This window comes from Salmo trutta, chromosome 35, assembly GCF_901001165.1.
Source record: "Salmo trutta chromosome 35, fSalTru1.1, whole genome shotgun sequence".
Lineage (NCBI taxonomy): Eukaryota > Metazoa > Chordata > Actinopteri > Salmoniformes > Salmonidae > Salmo > Salmo trutta.
In genome coordinates this window covers 15,905,009-15,923,817 of record NC_042991.1, presented here as the reverse complement: position 1 = coordinate 15,923,817, position 18,809 = coordinate 15,905,009, and the positions used below count along the sequence as shown (strand labels likewise).

The 18,809-nt window shown below is 42.1% G+C and overlaps 1 protein-coding gene across 1 annotated transcript in view; it reads left to right on the top strand.

Moving 5' to 3' along the window:
* Positions 1 to 14,025, top strand: part of LOC115174696 (estrogen-related receptor gamma) — a 38,791-nt gene extending 24,766 nt beyond the window's left edge. The window contains exons 7-8 of the mRNA XM_029733480.1: positions 11,295 to 11,564; positions 11,764 to 14,025. Coding sequence (XP_029589340.1) covers positions 11,295 to 11,564; positions 11,764 to 12,008 — 515 coding nt within the window. The 3' untranslated portion in view covers positions 12,009 to 14,025. The remainder of the gene's footprint in view (positions 1 to 11,294; positions 11,565 to 11,763) is intronic.
* The last annotated feature ends 4,784 nt before the right edge of the window (positions 14,026 to 18,809 follow it).

Genomic DNA, 18,809 nt, shown 5'->3' with positions numbered 1-18,809 from the left:
GGCCACAAAACATGCAATGTTGTTATGATTTTCAGTTTTCTTCCATACGACTGGGTTCACATTTGTCTCCTGGGATCATAAGGAAAAATAGGATAAAACAATTGCTATGTGTATTTACAGTCCCTTTCTCCAAATGGATTACTCATTTACCTAGCTCTTATCAATAGCTCTTATCAATGTATAAATTACAGTGCCTGGAGATTACATCAGAAAAAATATAGTAGATGCTTTTTCCACTTGGAACTGGCAGGTTCGATAGACCTTATTCATTGTTTCCTCACATGTAAAGGTGGTGGAATTATTAGGGAATTAGGTCAAGGTCAGAACACACCGTATCTGTAGACACACCTCCGCCAGACCTTAATTTATTAAATCTCCACCCCAAATGAATAGCGGGTGAATAGCATGCTATTCTCATGGTTAAATTCAAGGTCAGAATATGTGTAGAGAGAAAAGTGCATACAAATGGAATTAAGTTCCATTTACGCCTGCTCAACTTGGGTCTGAATTACCCCATTCATGTTTCTGCCCTTCGTCCCAAAGGATATTCCCCGCTGCTAAGAGAAGTCTTTAGGGAGAACTTCTAGATTAGTGCTCTCCTGGATGGAAGCATTGGAAGCAAGAGAAGCTGAACTTCTACATTAGGGCTCTCCTGGATGGAAGCGTTGGAAGCAAGAGAAACTGAACTTCTAGATTAGGGCTCTCCTGGGTGGAAGCGTTGGAAGCAAGAGAAACTTAACTTCTAGATTAGGGCTCTCCTGGATGGAAGCGTTGGAAGCAAGAGAAACTTAACTTCTAGATTAGGGCTCTCCTGGATGGAAGCGTTGGAAGCAAGAGAAACTGAACTTCTAGATTAGGGCTCTCCTGGATGGAAGCGTTGGAAGCAAGAGAAGCTGAACTTCTAGATTAGGGCTCTCCTGGATGGAAGCGTTGGAAGCAAGAGAAGCTGAACTTCTAGATTAGGGCTCTCCTGGATGGAAGTGTTGGAAGCAAGAGAAGCTGAACTTCTAGATTAGGGCTCTCCTGGATGGAAGCGTTGGAAGCAAGAGAAACTGAATTTATAGATTAGGGCTCTCCTGGATGGAAGCGTTGGAAGCAAGAGAAGCTGTTTAAGCCTATTAAGATGAAGCTATGGTTTATTTGTGTAGTGACAACACATGGACCATCGAACACACACACTGATGGTGGAGATAAAGAGGAAAGAGGCCATCTATCTTCAGCCCCTTCGTTTAGTTTGCATTCCACTCTGTTGTGGATACATGGTTGAACTTGTGATAGCCTCCTGGTTTCTCTCTCTCTCTCTCTCTCTCTGTCTGTCTCTGAATTCAATTCAATTAATTTCAATTGAAAGGACTTTATTGGCATGGGAAACATGTGTTTACATTGCCAAAGCAAGTGGAATAGACAATAAACAAAAAGGGGAAAAAACAAGGGAAATAAACATAAGTTTTAAAACAATATAGACATTTCAAATGTTATATTATTAGCTATGTACAGAGCATTCGGACAGTATTCAGACCTCTTGACCTTTTCCACAATTTGTTACATTACAGCCTCATTCTAAAATTGATTAAATATCGTTTTTTTCCTCATCAATCTACACACAATACCCCATAATGACAAAGAGAAAACAGGTTTTTAGACATTTTTGCAAATGCATTAAAAATAAACAACTGAAATACCTTATTTACATTCAGTACCAGTCAAACGTTTGGACACCCCCACTCATTTAAGGGTTTTTCTTTATTTTTACTATATTCTACATTGTAGAATTATAGCGAAGACATCAAAACTATAAAATAACACATATGGAATTGTGTAGTAACCAAAAAAGTGTTAAACAAATCAAAATATATGTTATACAGTTGAAGTCGGAAGTTTACATATACTTAGGTTGGAGTCATTAAAACTCGTTTTTCAACCCCTCCACCAATTTCTTGTTAACAAAATATAGTTTTGGCATCATTTTGAGTCAATTGGAGGTGTACCTGTGGATGTATTTCAAGGCCTACCTTCAAACTCAGTGCCTCTTTGCTTGACATCATGGGAAAATCAAAAGAAATCAGCCAAGACCTCAGAAAAAATATTGATATAGTCTGGTTCATCCTTGGGAGCAATTTCCAAACGCCTGAAGGTACCACGTTCATCTGCACAAACAATAGTACGTAAGTATAAACACCATGGGACCACGCAGCCGTCATATCGCTCAGGAAGGAGACGTGTTCTGTCTCCTATAGATGAACATACTTTGGTGTGAAAAGTGCAAATCAATCCCAGAACAACAGCAAAGGACCTTGTGAAGATGCTGGAGGAAACAGGTACAAAAGTATCTATTTCCACAGTAAAATTAGTCCTTTATCGACATAACCTGAAAGGCCGCTCAGCAAGGAAGAAGCCACTGCTCCAAAACCGCTTTAAAAAAGCCAGACTACGGTTTGCAACTGCACATGGGGACAAAGATCGTACTTTTTGGAGAGATGTCCTCTGGTCTGATGAAACAAAAATATAACTGTTTGGCCATAATGACCATCGTTATGTTTGGAGGAAAAAGGGGGAGGCTTGCAAGCCGAAGAACACCATCCCAACCGTGAAGCACGGGGGTGGCAGCATCATGTTGTGGGGGTGCTTTGCTGCAGGAGGGACTGGTGCACTCACAAAATAGATGGCATCATGAGGTAGGAAAATTATGTGGATATATTGAAGCAACATCTCAAGACATCAGTCAGGAAGTTAAAGCTTGGTCGCAAATAGGTCTTCCAAATGGTCAATCCCAAGCATACTTCCAAAGTTGTGGCAAAATGGCTTAAGGACAACAAAGTCAAGATATTGGAGTGGCCATCACAAAGCCCTGACCTCAATCCTATAGAACATTTGTGGGCAGAACTGAAAAAGCGTGTGTGAGCAAGGAGGCCTACAAACCTAACTCAGTTACACCAGCTCTGTCAGGCCAAATGGGCCAAAATTCACCCAACTTATTGTGGAAAGCTTGTGGAAGGCTACCCGAAACATTTGACCCAAGTTAAACAATTTAAAGGCAATGCTACCAAATACTAATTGAGTGTATGTAAACTTCTGAACCACTGGGAATGTGATGATAGAAATAAAAGCTGAAATAAATCATTCTCTACTATTATTCTGACATTTCACATTCTTAAAATAAAGTGGTGATCCTAACTGACCCAAGACAGGGAATTTTTACGAGGATTAAATGTCAGGAATTGTGAAAAACTGAGTTCAAATGCATTTGGCTAAGGTGTATGTAAACTTCCGACATCAACTGTATTTTAGATTCTTCAAAGCAGCCACCCTTTGCCTTGATAACAGCTTTGCACACTCTTGGCATTCTCTCAAACAGTTTCACCTGGAATGCTTTTCCAACAGTCTTGAAGGAGTTCCCACATATGCTGAGCACTTGCTGGCTGCTTTTCATTCACTCTGCGGACAAACTCATCCCAAACCATCTCAATTGGGTTAAGGTCAGGTGGTTGTGGAGGCCAGGTCATCTGATGCAGCCCTCAATCACTCTCCTTCTTGGTCAAATAGCCCTTACACAGCCTGGAGGTGTGTTTTGGGTTATTGCCCTGCTGAAAAACAAACGATAGTCCCACTAAGCGCAAACCAGATGGGATGGCGTATCGCTGCAGAATGCTGTGCTAGCCATGTTGGTTAAGTGTGTGTTGAATTCTAAATTCTAAAAACCAGCAAAGCACCCCCACACCATCACACCTCCTCGTCCATGCTTCATGGTGGGAACCACACATGAGGAGATCATCTGTTCACCTACTCTGTGTCTCACAAAGACACGGAGGTTGGAACCAAAAATCTCCAATTTGGACTCATAAGACCAAAGGACAGATTTCCACTTGTCTAATGTCAGTTGCTTGTGTTTCTTGGCCCAAGCAAGTCTCTTCTTCTTATTGGTGTCCTTTAGTAGTGGTTTCTTTGCAGCAATTCGACCATGAAGGCCTGATTCACACAGTCTCCTCTGAACAGTTGATGTTGAGATGTGTCTGTTACTTGAACTCTGTGAAGCGTTAATTTGGGCTGCAATTTCTGAGGCTGGTAACTCGAATTAACTTTTCCTCTGCAGCAGAGGTAACTATGGGTCTTCCTTTCCTGTAGCGGTCTCATGAGAGCCAGTTCATCATAGTGCTTGATGATTTTTGCGACTGCACTTGAAGAAACCTTCAAAGTAATAGACATTTTCCAGATTGACTGACCATCATGTCTTAAAGTAATGATGGACTGTCATTTCTCTTTGCTTATTTGGGCTGTTTTTGCCATAATATGGACATGGTCTTTTACCAAATAAGGCTATCTTCTGTATACCACCCCTACCTTGTCACAACACAACTGATTGGCTCAAACGCATTAAGAAGGAAAGAAAGGCACACCTGTTAATTTAAATGGATTCCAGGTGACTACCTTATGAAGCTGGTTGAGAGAATGCCAAGAGTGTGCAACGTTGTCATCAAGGCACACACCTGTCTATATAAGGTCCCACAGTTGACAATGCATGTCAGAGCAAAAACCAAGTCATGAGGTCAAAGGAATTGTCCGTTGAGCTCCGAGACAGGATTGTGTCGAGGCACAAATCTGGGGAAGGATACCAAAACATTTATGCAGCATTTAAGGTCCCCAAGAACACAGTGGCCTCCATCATACTTAAATGGAAGACGTTTGGAACCACCAATACTCTTCTTAGAGCTGGCCGCCCGGAAAAACGGAGCAATCGGGGGAGAAGGGCCTTGGTCAGGGAAGTGAATCTTGACAGAGCTCGAGAGTACCTCTGTGGAGATTGGAGAACCTTCCAGAAGGACAACCATCTCTGCAGCACTCCAACCCACTTGGAGTTTGCCAAAAGGCATCTAAAGACTCTCAGACCATGAGAAACAACTCTCTGTTCTGATGAAACTAAGATTGAAATCTTTGACATAAATGCCAAGCGTCACATCTCGAGGAAACCTGGAAACATCCCTACGGTGACGCATGGTGGTGGCAGCATCATGCCTTGGGGACGTTTTACACCGGCAGGGACTGGGCGACTAGTCAGGTTTGAGGGAAAGATGAACAGAGCAAAGTACAGAGAGATCCTTGATGAAAACCTGCTCCAGAGTGCTCAGGACCTCAGACTGGGGCGATGGTTTACCTTCCAACAGGACAACGATCCTAAGCACACAGCCAAGACAACGCTTCGGAGTGGCTTCGGGACAAGTCTCTGAATGTCCTTGAGTGGCCCAGCCAGAGCCCGGACTTGAACCCAATCTAACATCTCTGGAGAGACCTGAAAATAGCTGTGCTGCAATGCTCCCCATCAAACTTGACAGAGCTTGAGAGGATCTTGACAGAGCTTGAGAAGAATGGGAGAAACTCCCCAGATACAGGTGTGTCAAGCTTGTAGCGTCATACCCAAGAAGACTGAGGCTGTAATCGCTGCCAAAGGTGCTTCAACAAAGAGTAAAGGATCTGAATGTGATATTTCTATTTTTTATTTTCAATACATTTGCAAAAATTTCAAAAAATCTGTTTTTGCTTTGTCATTATGGGCTATTGTGTGTAGATTGATGAGGGAAAAAAAACAATTGAATTAATTTTAGAATTAGGCTGTAACGTAACAAAATGTGGGAAAAGTCAAGGGGTTTGAATACTTCCCGAATGCACTGTACAATGTTGTAACAATGTGCAAGTAATTTAATTATGAAAGGGAAAATAAATAAACAGTTAAACAGGTTGTATTTCGAATGGTGTTTGTGCTCTATCGGTTGCCCTTTTCTTGTGGCAACAGTTCACAAATATTGCTGCAAATCTCTGTCTGTCTCTCTCTCTCGCTCTCTCTCCTCCCCTCTGATTTGATGTACAGTATACATGTACATTGTGGATACATGGATGAGCTTGTGACAGACCCCTAGTCTCTCTCTCTGTCACTTTATTTATGTATATTTACATTTGTCTTTGTGTCTCTCTATGTCTCTCTCTGTCTCTCTCTCTCTCGGGTTTGGTAATTCTTTGTTTTGGAAAGGCCCTTGGGCGTCGGCCAGCTGTGTTGATCTGGGCTAACTGGGAAAACTAGCCCCTCCCACAACTACACCCATGGTGACAGTCAGGCTAAGATAACTGTCTAACTGTCCTGCCTTTGTTGGCCAAACAACGTCAGATCCCTTTTAATATACTTTAGGTATATTTCATTTTCCAGTTGAATTTCCTAACATAAGTACTGTTACGCAATTTGTCAAGGTACACAAGCATTTAGAAATCGAATGACTTTCCCCAAAAAGATGACAGCCAAGTAGATGGCAGTGGAGGTAGATATGGCCATATGTGGCTCAATTCAGGAAGGTGAACTTACATGTATGTCAAATTTTCAAGATTGCCTTTTTTTGTAACATTTTATAAAAGTACAAACTCAGAGCTTCAAAATGGTATATCATACACTGCAGTTGAGGGGGGAAATGTAAATTAGCTAAACTTGTTATCCCACTTTTGAGACAAGTAGGAGACAAAATGCCCTTGAATGATCACGTTTTCTAGAGAGCCCTTCTTTGTTTCCGCCCATTCAGGATCATTCACACCCTCTTAAGCCATAGCCCCACCCATCTCTTTAAGATTTCACATGTAAACACATGAGTGAGCATGGCATTGTCCTCCAGAAAGTAGTCTGTCTAATATTCCCCTCCATTATCTCAGCTAATCATGGATCCTGCCTTTCTCCCGATATACTGTAGTTCGGTGCTTTCTCCTTGGCTAGCCTAGGCTATTTACTAGGTCTAACTAAGCATTTTGATTCACATTTATGGATCCCATACAAGTTTGTGAAATGCATATGAAAGTTCACGTTTTCAAGAAAACATTTATGTCAGAAAATATATATACAGGACCAGTCAAAAGATTGGACACACCTACACATTCAAGGGTTTTATTTATTTTTTACTATTTTCTACGTTGTAGAATAATAGTGAAGACATCAAAGCTATGAAATAACACATTTGGAATCATGTCGTAACCAAAAAAGAATTGAACAAATCAAAAAATATTTTAGATTTTAGATTCTTCAAAGTAGCTACCTTGTGACAACACAACTGATTGGCTCAAACGCATTAAGAAGGAAAGAAATTCCACAAATTAACTTTTAACAAGGCGCACCTGTTAATAGAAATGCATACCAGGTATGCATGAAGCTGGTTGAGAGAATGTCAAGTGTCACGTGTGCTCCCTCTCCGGCCTCTAGGTCACCAGGCTGCTTGTTATGGCGCACACCTGTCACCATCGTTACGCACACCTGCGCGTCATCAGACTCACCTGGACTCTATCACTTCCATGATTGCCTTCTCTATATATGTCAATCCCTTTGGTTCCTTCCCCAGGCGTCATTGTTTCTGTTCCAGTGTCATGTCTGTGTGTTGTTTGTGTTTCTTGTTTGTATTTAGTTGTGTTTATTTATTAAAACACTCACTACCTGAACTTCCTAACTCTCAGCGCACATGTGCAAAGCTGCCATCAAGGCAAAGGGTGGCTACTTTGAAGAATCTCAAATTTCAAATATATTTTGATTTGTTGGACACTTTTTTGGTTACTACATGATTCCATATGTGTTATTATTCTAAATTGCAGAAAATAGTCAAATTAAGAAAAACGCTGGAATGAGTAGGTATGTCCAAAGTTTTGACTAGTACTGTATATATAATTAACATCCCTACTGTGAAGTAGGAAATGGCATCAAACGCCCCCGATCCTTAATTCGATCACATATATCCAGTATCTCTTCCTTCCCACTCTCTCTTTCCCCAAGCTTTTTCTCTCTCTCACTCAGATGAAAGTCTTTTGGCTCTATCAGCAGTTAATGTCCTGTTCACACCCAAAACATCACCAGGGAAACACCTGTGTTTTTGTTAACGCTTGTCCAGTAATGCTTACACAACAAGCTGCCTAAGCAGGTGTGTGTGTGTGTGTGTGTGTGTGTGTGTGTGTGTGTGTGTGTGTGTGTGTGTGTGTGTGTGTGTGTGTGTGTGTGTGTGTGTGTGTGTGTCTTTCCTGATCAGCACTTTCTTCGTTCTCAAAGGAAGAACGAAGAGCAACAAAGCGCTCCCCTCCTGAATGCCTTGAAACTCTTCTTCTCTGCTTGTCACCAGTGTTTACTGTCAGAGTGGGAGTCTAACCTAGTCAGTCACATGGATGTGTGTATTTGTAGCCCTTTGCCAGTGGAGCGTTTGTCTGTCTGGAGGAGTGGAGCAGCCATGGGAAACAACCACCGACACAGACACACCAGGGACCCACTTGAGGGGATAATGGAGAGAGAGAAACTGAGAGAGAGTGAGAAACTGAGGATGAGCGAGTGGAAGGCCAATAGTGAATGAGCAAGAAGGCAAGAGAGAGAGAGAGTCAGCGAGATGTTGTGTAGATAAGGACAGAGTGATGAGGGACAGAGAAGGGGAGAGAAAGTAGTCTCAGCTCTAGACCCCTGGTAGCACCGTAATGGTGCTGTCACATCAGCTCTGTTTGAGTGGCAGGCTACGGCCCATGGCTGGGGGAACCAGTGTCCTGGCAGAGGGGCCCAGGCTGTCGTTGCTACTGCCCTGGGGGAGGTTAGTCCAGCTCGACCACTCAGCACCCTGTCCCCCACGCCCCTTCCCCTGTCTGGTCCTGTCATGGAGACTGACGTTGATTCTGTCTGAGGGCTATGCTGGGAGAAGATGAACTTGGCTTAAGACCCTCTCTCACACCACACTTTGGCCTTTTTTAGGCTGCTGTAAGCTGGCTGTGAAGTTATTATGTGTGTGTTTCTGTAGGGGCACAGCTGAACCCTTCCAGCCCAGATAACCCTCTCAAATTTAAGCCTGTATGCCTGTATCATTGTTCCAAGCGCTCCTCATACCCTAACCCTTAACTACAGCGTTGAGAATGACATCCCATGGACTAACTGCTCTGGGTTAACTCTTGCATCTAGACGTTCCGCTAGCGGAACGCCTCGCCAAATATCCAATGGAAGAACGTGGCGCGAAATACAAAGACCTCAAAAATGCTATAATTTAAATTTTTCAACCATACGACTATTTTACACCATTTAAAAGATAAGACTCTCGTTAATCCAACCACATTGTCCGATTTCAAAAAGGCTTTACAGCGAAAGCAAAACATTAGATTATGCTAGGAGAGTACACAGCCAAAAACAATCACACAGCCATTTTCAAAGCAAGCATATATGTCACAAAAACACAAAACACAGCTAAATGCAGCACTAACCTTTGATGATATTCATCAGATGACACTCCTAGGACATTATGTTATACAATACATGCATGTTTTGTTCAATCAAGTTCATATTTATATCAAAAAACAGCTTTTTACATTAGCATATGATGTTCAGAACTAGCATTCCCACCCAAAACTTCAGGTGAATTTACTAAATTACTCATCATAAACGTTGACAAAATACATAACAATTATTTTAAGAATTATAGATACAGAACTCCTTTATGCAATCGCTATGTCAGATTTTAAAATAGCTTTTCGGCGAAAGCACATTTTGCAATATTCTGAGTACATAGCTCAGCCATCATGGCTAGCTAATTTGACACCCGCCAAGTTTGAGGCAACCTAAACTCAGAATTACTATTAGAAAAATTGGATTACCTTTGCTGTTCTTCATCAGAATGCACTCCCAGGACTGCTACTTCCAGAACAAATGTTGTTTTTGTTCCAAATAATCCATAGTTATGTGCAAATACCCCCGTTTTGCTCGTGCGTTCAGGTCACTATCCAAAGGGTAACGCGCGAGCGCATTTCGAGACAAAAAAATTCAAAATGTTCCTTTACCGTACTTAGAAGCATGTCAAACGCTGTTTAAAATACATTTTTATGGTATTTTTCTCGTAAAATAGCGATAATATTCCAACCGGACAATGCTGTATTCATTCAAAAAGGAAGAGAAAAAATGGCGAGGTCTCGTGAACGCGCATTTCCAGTCTCTCTGTCACAAGGCAGTCCACTGACAAACTGTGCTGCTGTTATCTGCCCAGAGACAGGAGACGCGTCAATCCGGTTTCTGAAGGCTTTAGAGAGCCAATGGAAGACTTAGAAGGTGTCACATAACAGCTCAGATACTGTAGTTTTGATAGACAAGCAACAGAAGGACTACAAATTCGCATAAAGGCCACTTCCTTCTTGGAATCTTCTCAGGTTTTTGCCTGCCATATGAGTTCTGTTATACTCACAGACACCATTCAAACAGTTTTAGAAACTTTAGAGTGTTTTCTATCCAAATCACTAATAATATGCATATTCTCGTTTCTGGGCAAGAGTAGTAACCAGTTTAAATCGGGTACGTTTTTTATCCGGCTGTGAAAATACTGCCCCCTATCCCAGACAGGTTAAGTAAGAGGACCTCTTTGTCTCTGCCGGCTTTGTCTTGTCTCTGCGGGACAGAGGACGTCTCTGGTGCTCCTTTATGTGTCCCCTTGTGTGTATCCATATAGAGGTGTCCTCAAAGACAACGACACACACACAGACTCACACAATGCTTCTCCTTCTCCTCTGCTGAACGATCGTTCTGTACTGAAATGCTGATCCCTATCAACCAATGAAAGAGTCTGCAGACAGTGTTCCAATCAATCTGGGAGAGATAATGAGGAGCGGGAGCCACAGGCGTCCACATGGCAATTGTAAAAGCACCCGACCCTGATAAGAATCACTGATGGTGTAAAAAAAGAAGCCTTCCCCTCCTCCTCTTCCTTTCCCTCCATTCTGTAAAACTAATCTTCTGGTTTTTAATTATGCTGTGTGTGTGTGTGTGTGTGTGTGTGTGTGTGTGTGTGTGTGTGTGTGTGTGTGTGTGTGTGTGTGTGTGTGTGTGTGTGTGTGTGTGTGTGTGTGTGTGTGTGTGTGTGTGTGTGTGTGTGTGTGTGTGTGTGTGTGTGTGTGTGTCGGTGTGTGTGTGAGGAGACTACAGATTGAGTGGATCTAATCATGCTCACATGGAGGTGTATCTGTTTGTCAAAGGGAGTGTCTTTATTGGATTGACAACTTATGGGCTTTCACTATTCAACTGTTCCAGACCGCTGCTAGCCTCAACTGACCCCTCATCCAATGACCCTTCGGTTGACCTTGGTCTAATAATTCCAATGGGTCCAGCCATTCTGACTAAAACCATCACAATTCTATTTTCGAATGCCGATGTTTTTATTTTTGGGTTGTGTCTTTTCGATGAAGATATGTCTTTAAAATGGTCCTTTCCCTCTTTGTCCTCCCTAATTAGACCTAGCTAAAAACTCTCCATCTCTCCTCCATCCCCCTTTCTTCAGGTTTCCCCTTGCTCTCGCTGGCAGACCAGATGAGTCTACTGCAGAGCGGATGGATGGAGATTCTGATCCTGCGTGTGGTGTTTCGCTCGCTGGCCCTAGAGGATAAGCTGGTGTATGCTGAGGACTACATCATGGATGAGGAGCAGTCCAAACTGGCAGGTGTACTGGACCTAAACAACACCATACTGCAGCTGGTGAAGAAATACAAAGCCATGAGGATTGACAAGGAGGAGTTTGTTGTCCTCAAGGCAATCTCACTGGCTAACTCAGGTATGGAACTTCACTGTGTTGGTGTAGTTGAGGCATGTATTTTCCAATGACTATTTGGCTTTGCTGACGTTCAATCTCTGCATATATGCCAATATCATCACACAATATCATCCTTCCTCTGCCCTATCTATGTTCCTTCCTTTCCATCTGCCTTCCCCTCTCCCCTGTTCCCTCTCTCCCCCGCTCCCTCTCTTCACAGACTCCATGCAGATAGAGGATGTGGAGGCAGTCCAGAGTCTCCAGGATGTGCTCCATGGGGCCCTGCAGGACTACGAGAGTGCCCAGCACACGGAGGACCCTCGGCGGGCAGGCAAGCTCATCATGACCCTGCCCCTGCTCCGGCAGACGGCCGCCAGGGCTGTGCAGCACTTCTGCAGCATCAAGCAGGACGGCCGTGTGCCCATGCACAAACTCTTCCTGGAACTGCTGGAGGCCAGGGCCTGACCAGCCACGTGGGACTAGGATCACATAGAGGAAGGATAGGGTAGTGATGTCATAAAGGTCAAGATTAATGCAGGAAGTGGTACTGTGCTGGAAGAACAGAGTGAACAGCAATGAGTGGACCTGAACGGAGACAAAATGGCTCCTCTGTGAAGTTCCAGTTGCTCTTCTATTAAGTAATTGTTGTCCAATCCTTCTTTATGTCATTCTGGGACTGTTGTGAGTTTGACAAGGCTAACACAGCCCTGCTCGCCATTACAAACTCAGGAGGAGAAGAGAGGAGGAAGGACTGACATCACCTTAGTGACAGGGATAACTGCCTTATAAGGGATTTTGATGGCAGTTATTAATATAAACCTAAACAGTGCTTGTGAAATGAAGAAAGACACCCAAAACTTGAAGATCCTCTAGGATTATTATTTGTGTGAAACCAGCTCCAAGTCTGTTCATCTTGCATTGTAGTGCTTGAATAACTTTTCTTTTTTATATAAAATGAACTGTGGACAGGCTTGCCAAAGAACAGTGTGACACACTTAGTCAAAGGATGCAGCAAGCGGTCACAATAACGTATGTAAGACACTCACCTATAATAAGTTAGGGAACTTGATTCCATTGAAATATGTTCAATGAAATGCATTAAGTAACTAGGTAAGTCAGTTAAGAACAAATTCTTATTTTCAATGACAGCCTAGGAACAGTGGGTTAACTGCCTTGTTCAGGGGCAGAATTACAGATTTTTACCTTGTCAGCTCGGGGATTTGATCTTGCAACCTTTCGATTACTTGTCCAACGCTCTAACCACTAGTCCACCTGCCGCCCCAATGATTATGAAGGTGAGGGGAGATATTGAATAAAGGCCTATATTCAATCAGCTCAAGAGTTAACCGCGAAAGCAGACACCCGCATAGCGGATGTTTTGGTGGAGTCGGAGGTGGAACTGTCAAATCGGTGAGCAGCTGCTCTTCCGATCATTGTCACGAAGCCACACCCACTGGCGTTTAGAAGTCCAGAAAGAAAACGTGTAGAAAACTATATAGAAATAATGATGCTCAAATGTAAAAATCATTCAACGAAATAATGAGGGTTTCTATCATCCTAATGGAGGTGTAGATTACATCTCACATTCCAGTGTTGAACTTGTAAAGAAGGCTGCATGGGTTTTCAGATAATGTGACTCGGTGCAGCCAATGGCAGTGTCCGATTTAGGTATAATGTTGGGAGCCACTTGTGGATTTGACAGCTCTTAACGCAGTTCCACCTCCAACACCATCAAAACAGCCGCTATGCAGATGTCAGCTAAAGCAGATCTGATTGAATAGAGCCCTAAAATGTATTTATTGTTGGCTTGATTATTTTGTTTTTTTGTTTTTTTTATTTACCAGTGTGGCATTAACGAAGAATAATAAAGGAATAAATACAGATAATTTTCTAAAGATTAAGTAATTTTGTTTTAATAAGTAAATAAAACATTTTGTACTAGCTTCACTACTTCACTCATGGCACTGATACCTGTACTATACCATAGCCTCTAAGGCAATATAATAACGTGATGTACAGTACTTGATGACATTGAACCATGCATTTTTTGCATTGAGTTGTAGATTACACACTGTGCAAAGAACCTCTTTCCTTTCTTATGATGAAGATCTGGTGGTGGTATTTCAAACGTGTCTCTGTGTTTCTGTTTCAGAAAGTAGAAATCTTGGAAAATCATAAATGTTCAAATTAATGGAAACTAAATCGGTAGGAATGTGGAAACAGCTTTTAACTCACTGTACATTACGGACAACTGTATTTTTATTTGCTCTAGCTGTGCGGAATAATCTGTATATTTTTGTGACAAAGTATATCATAAAGTGTGATCCAGCAATACTGTGTGGAAGGGGTGTAAATGTATGTATTCTGTATATAAAGTCCAGCGCCAACTGAGTTGTAACCCATGTTCAGATGAGATGTACACTACTACTACCATTCTCAGGACGATTCTAGGGCAATAAAGATGCTTCCAGCTCCAGAAAGAGTCTTCATCTTTCTATCTGTTATAGGGTTATGACACAATCATATGTCCTAGTCAGACTTTTGGGAAAGGGGGAGGCAGAAGGTGAGACGTCCTCATTGATAAAGAGAGGGGGAATGAAAGGAGGGAAGAGAAGAGGGATATAGTGAAGCAATGGAGAGGGGTAGACATGAATCAAGAGAAGATCAGTGCGGAGGAGAGGTGGAGTAGGGAAAGATGCAGGCACCCTGTCTGACGTTACAATAAATTATGGACACCCACATGCTACCGCAGTGACTTGTTTCAGATAACAGACTGCTGTCGCTTTGAACGATTGTCTATGACAGGCGCCTCGTTTCTCAAGGTGGCCATAAATGTTGGCTTGAGGTGTGTCTATTGGACAGATGAGTAGGAAGTGTCGGGGCTGGTAAGGGGACAGTCCCATAAGAGAGGATCCATAATTAACGACATTGTTTTAATGAAGTCTAAAAGCGCTGCTGGGAACAGATTGTCAAGGTTGTTGAACGCAAGCACCTGACTTCCTCTCAGTCAAAGGTTGTGATTGCCTGACAGGATTATTGCCTTTATGAGGCAGAGACAATCACAAACTGTGTGTCTTACAGCACAAACCTTACGGGGAAAATTAGGCACAAATAAAAAAAACTGTCCTTGAAATATCAACCTGATTTTGAATTGCTTCAGTACAAAAACATAAGATTGAATGATTGCCATTAAAGGAAAAATCCACTCAAAAATGATATGACGCACATTTTTTCATTAGTCCACTGTTGCTTCAGTCCCAAAATGTTTTGCATGTCAAGTTTTCAAGAAACAATTCTAAATCAGGTGGATATTTCAAGGATGATGGTCTTATTTGTGCCTAGTTTTCCCTGGTAGGCTTGTGCTATAAAATATTCTGTCTGTGATAGTCTCTGCCTCATAAAGGCAATAATCCTGTCATAATCCTGACTGAGGGGAGTAAGAGGGGTATAGCTTCTATATGGTGGAGATTTATTCGATTTTTATAATAATGTAAATGTGGCTCTGTTGATAGACACCTATCTTGCGTCACTACAGACCCTGGTTCGATCCCGGGCTGTATCATAACCGGCCGTGATCGGGAGTCCCATAGGGCGGCACACAATTGGCCCAGTCTTGTCCGGGTTAGGGGAGGGCTTGGCCGGGGTAGGCCGCAATTGTAAAATAAGAATTTGTTCTTAACTTGCTTGCCTAGTTAAATTTAAAAAAAAACAAATCTGTAATGCTAGGTCTGAGTTGTAAGTAGCTCTATGGCACCATAATTCCATCAAAGGAAAACTAATTGAATTCCTAGTAAAACCATTCTCAGTATGCTTTAATGCTTTAATGCTTTTGATACAGCACAATGTAACTAAATGAATTACAAATCAACACTCAAAAGGATGAGTATAGACGTTTATTACAGAAAAAAAGAAATTGGAGAATTACAATCATAAATGTTGTTGGTTTTTCAGAGTACAGATGAAACCTTTCAATGATTGTGTTCAGAGTCAATAGGGGAAGCATTCGCTACAGCTGCATGGCTTTCAATATAAATATATAATTGCTGGTTATTACACAAATACAGTGAGTTGGCACTCATTACATCTAGCCTACACACAACTTCTAGTGGTTGATCAACTGTATTGCAAACATATGGGTAGGCTACAGTATTGCGATAAGTGTGATAGGAGATTGACATCATAGCCGTTTTAATTTCAGAGCCTTTAGAGTACCACAGTATGGTCATAATACCCAAATAACCTAGCGGTCAAACAAGGAAATGGTTCCAAACGTTTTTCTACCAGTAACTTTCCATAGCGGATTTTAGAAATGCTTCAAATAAGGGCTGTGTTTTGTGTAGGCTGACCCTGGCGTGAGGTTTTGATAACCGTGTAAATCTCTCTAGGACAAGGTGATTTTTTTAGAAACACAGCCTTGATTTTAAGTGTTTAGAAAATCCCCTATGGGAAAAATGAATGGTGGAAAAACGATTGGAACCATTTCCCTGTTTGACCGCTTTGCTTTATGGGTATTATGAAACTTCCACTGTGGAGCTCTATACCAAGGCAGGAAATAGACACAATCATGAATTGATAAATAAAATATTGAGCAACAATTAACATTTTGTATAGAAGTGTGGGCTGTAGGCAGCAATTATTTTTTACATTTTTCAATAAACAAACGATCTTGCAGAATGTGCGTCCAGTGTTTAGCATTCGCTATGGCGGCAAGCATATGTTTTAATTAAAAAGTCACTGCAAAGGATTAAAACATTCTGCCTACACCTCTACAGAAATGTGATCACATTTTCCAGTGTGCTTTCTTTTAACAACTATCATGGCCCAGTTCCAACACCTCCAAATCACACAGCAAATGAGGCGTTGTGTAACGCCCTGGCCATAGAGAGGGGTTTTTGTTCGTTATTTTGGTTAGGCCAGGGTGTTACATTGGGTGGGCGTTCTATGTGCATTTTTCTATGTTGGTTTGTTTCGTTGATTTTGGCCGTGTGGCTTCCAATCAGGCACAGCTGTAGAGTGTTGTTGCTGATTGGGAGTCACACATAGTGCCTGTTTTTCCGTTGGGGTTTTGTGGGTAATTTCTGTTTAGTGTTTTGCACCTGACAGGACTGTTTGGCTGTCGGTTTTCTTGTTTTGTTTTGTTTTGTGTAGTGTTCTTTAGTAAATTAAACTTCAATGATGAACACTAACTCCACTGCGTATTGGTCTACTCTCTCTCCCGACAGCCGTTACACGTTGTTACCATAAATGGTGAATGGAGGACGTTTCCCAGGTGGGGTTGTGGTTCTCCTTCAGGAGCTGATAAATATATTTTGGGTCTGATTTATCAATGAAAACATGTAGATTGGGGTAAGTTGAGCCAAAGGGGTAGTATGTTGACCCCCCTTGTTTCTAGGAAACCATAGGCCTACACAAAATGTATAATTTGACCAAATATTAAGGAAGAAGTCATTATTTCATGGAGTCTGTGAAGGAGGAAATCACATGGAAAAAGTGGTAAGGAAGTTAAGTCCAAAAAACGGATTTTCACCAAGTCAAATTAATTTATTGTGTTAGAGCAGGGATGGGCAACTTTCATGGGGGTGGGGACCACTAAAAATCTGAAATCATCATGAGGGTCCGCAGTGGCTCGTATGTCTTCTTCTCACATCCATACCCACATATGCAGTCACATGTTTTGGGGGCCATAACAGCAAAACATTTTAGTGGATCCACTCTTGACAACGGAGAGACATTTTTTTATAGTTCATTTCCTGCAATTCTACACGTTTTGCCATGGGGTGTAGAGAAAATATTACCATTTTAAAGCACGTTTTCTGCAATTCTACACGTTTTGCCATGGGGCGGAGAGAAAAGTTATCTATTTTACAGCTGATTTCCTGCAATTCAACACATTTGCCATAGGGTGGAGAGAAATGTTGGCAGTTTTTAATATGATATCTGAGTGAGAGTGACTAACAAAATCTATGGGGGCCCCGGGTCGGTAATTCGACCACGATTACTACAAGTTTAAGATAGCTGGCCGCTAGACTAACTTAGCCTACCCCCCCAAAAAAATGTTAGCTGACATGGGCTAATTGAGTGACTGTCAGCAGCTAGGTTTCCATCCAATATGCGACCGAATTTTAATATGCGACCGAAAAAATCTGCATAAAGAAAATATGTGCATTTTCCTACCAGTGGTGTGTTTCCACCAAACGGACTAGTTGCAGAAAAAATATTACTGGTGACATGTGCAACACCATTCCCCCCCATATTTGAATTAAATCATTAAAATAAGACAACTTTTAAGTATTGCTTACTAAAGAATTTCGAAATAAACCTGATTAGATGGATTTTAACACACTTCTGTGAAACCCTATGCCATAATCGTCTACCGGGCCAACTGGGGCTTTACCCCATGTAAACTGTAGCCATTTATTTCCCTTTGTAGTTTATTCGCCTAAGCATGACCTTCATCCACATACCATTTCTTCCCAAACATTGCTTTTTTGTGTCAGCAATTAAACATTGTTCTTAGGGGGGGCTAGTTACCCCCTAGTACCCTACGCAAGGCTGATAAATGAGGCCCCGGGAGAGGAGGGCGGCGTCGGGTCAAAGTGTCAGTCGTGAGACTAATTGCACAGAGCATACTCAAGATGGATGGATGAAAGAATGAGTGTAGCCGACATCTCTCCAAAAATCACCCATCGGTTTATTTACCAGTCATTCAAGCTGAAATGGGGCATGATGGTAGTCGGGCATCCAACATGTTTCGCCACATCGGCTGCCTCTAAGTGAGTTAGTGATGGCGAGTGACGTCCCAATATATCACCTACCCTAAGTGAGTTACCTTGTGAGAGACATCCCTATATGTCACTCTCTCTAAGTGAGTTAGTGTGTGTCTACCGTCTCAGTCTCCCAGACACCCTGTGATGGATGGGGTCTGGAGGAGATGGGGTGTAAAAGGCTGATTCTGCCACTCTGCAATGAGATCACTTCCACCATAAAAAGCCATTGTCCCTAATCATCCCGGCGAGGTATGAATGCTGATTAGAGTATTATAAGGATGAACAGCGCTCCCTCCCATCTAAATACGAGCTTTGGTTTGATATAAGGGCCTTTTCCCACTATAGTCAGACCACGGTCCATCAATAACCAAAGCCACCAGAAGGACGTCAGTAGAACATAAGACTTGCACGGTGATGTCTCAGTCTTCTCAAACAGCAAAAAATACTTTTTAGGCTTTCATATGCATCTACATAATTCATAGGGTAGCTTTATCTCTTA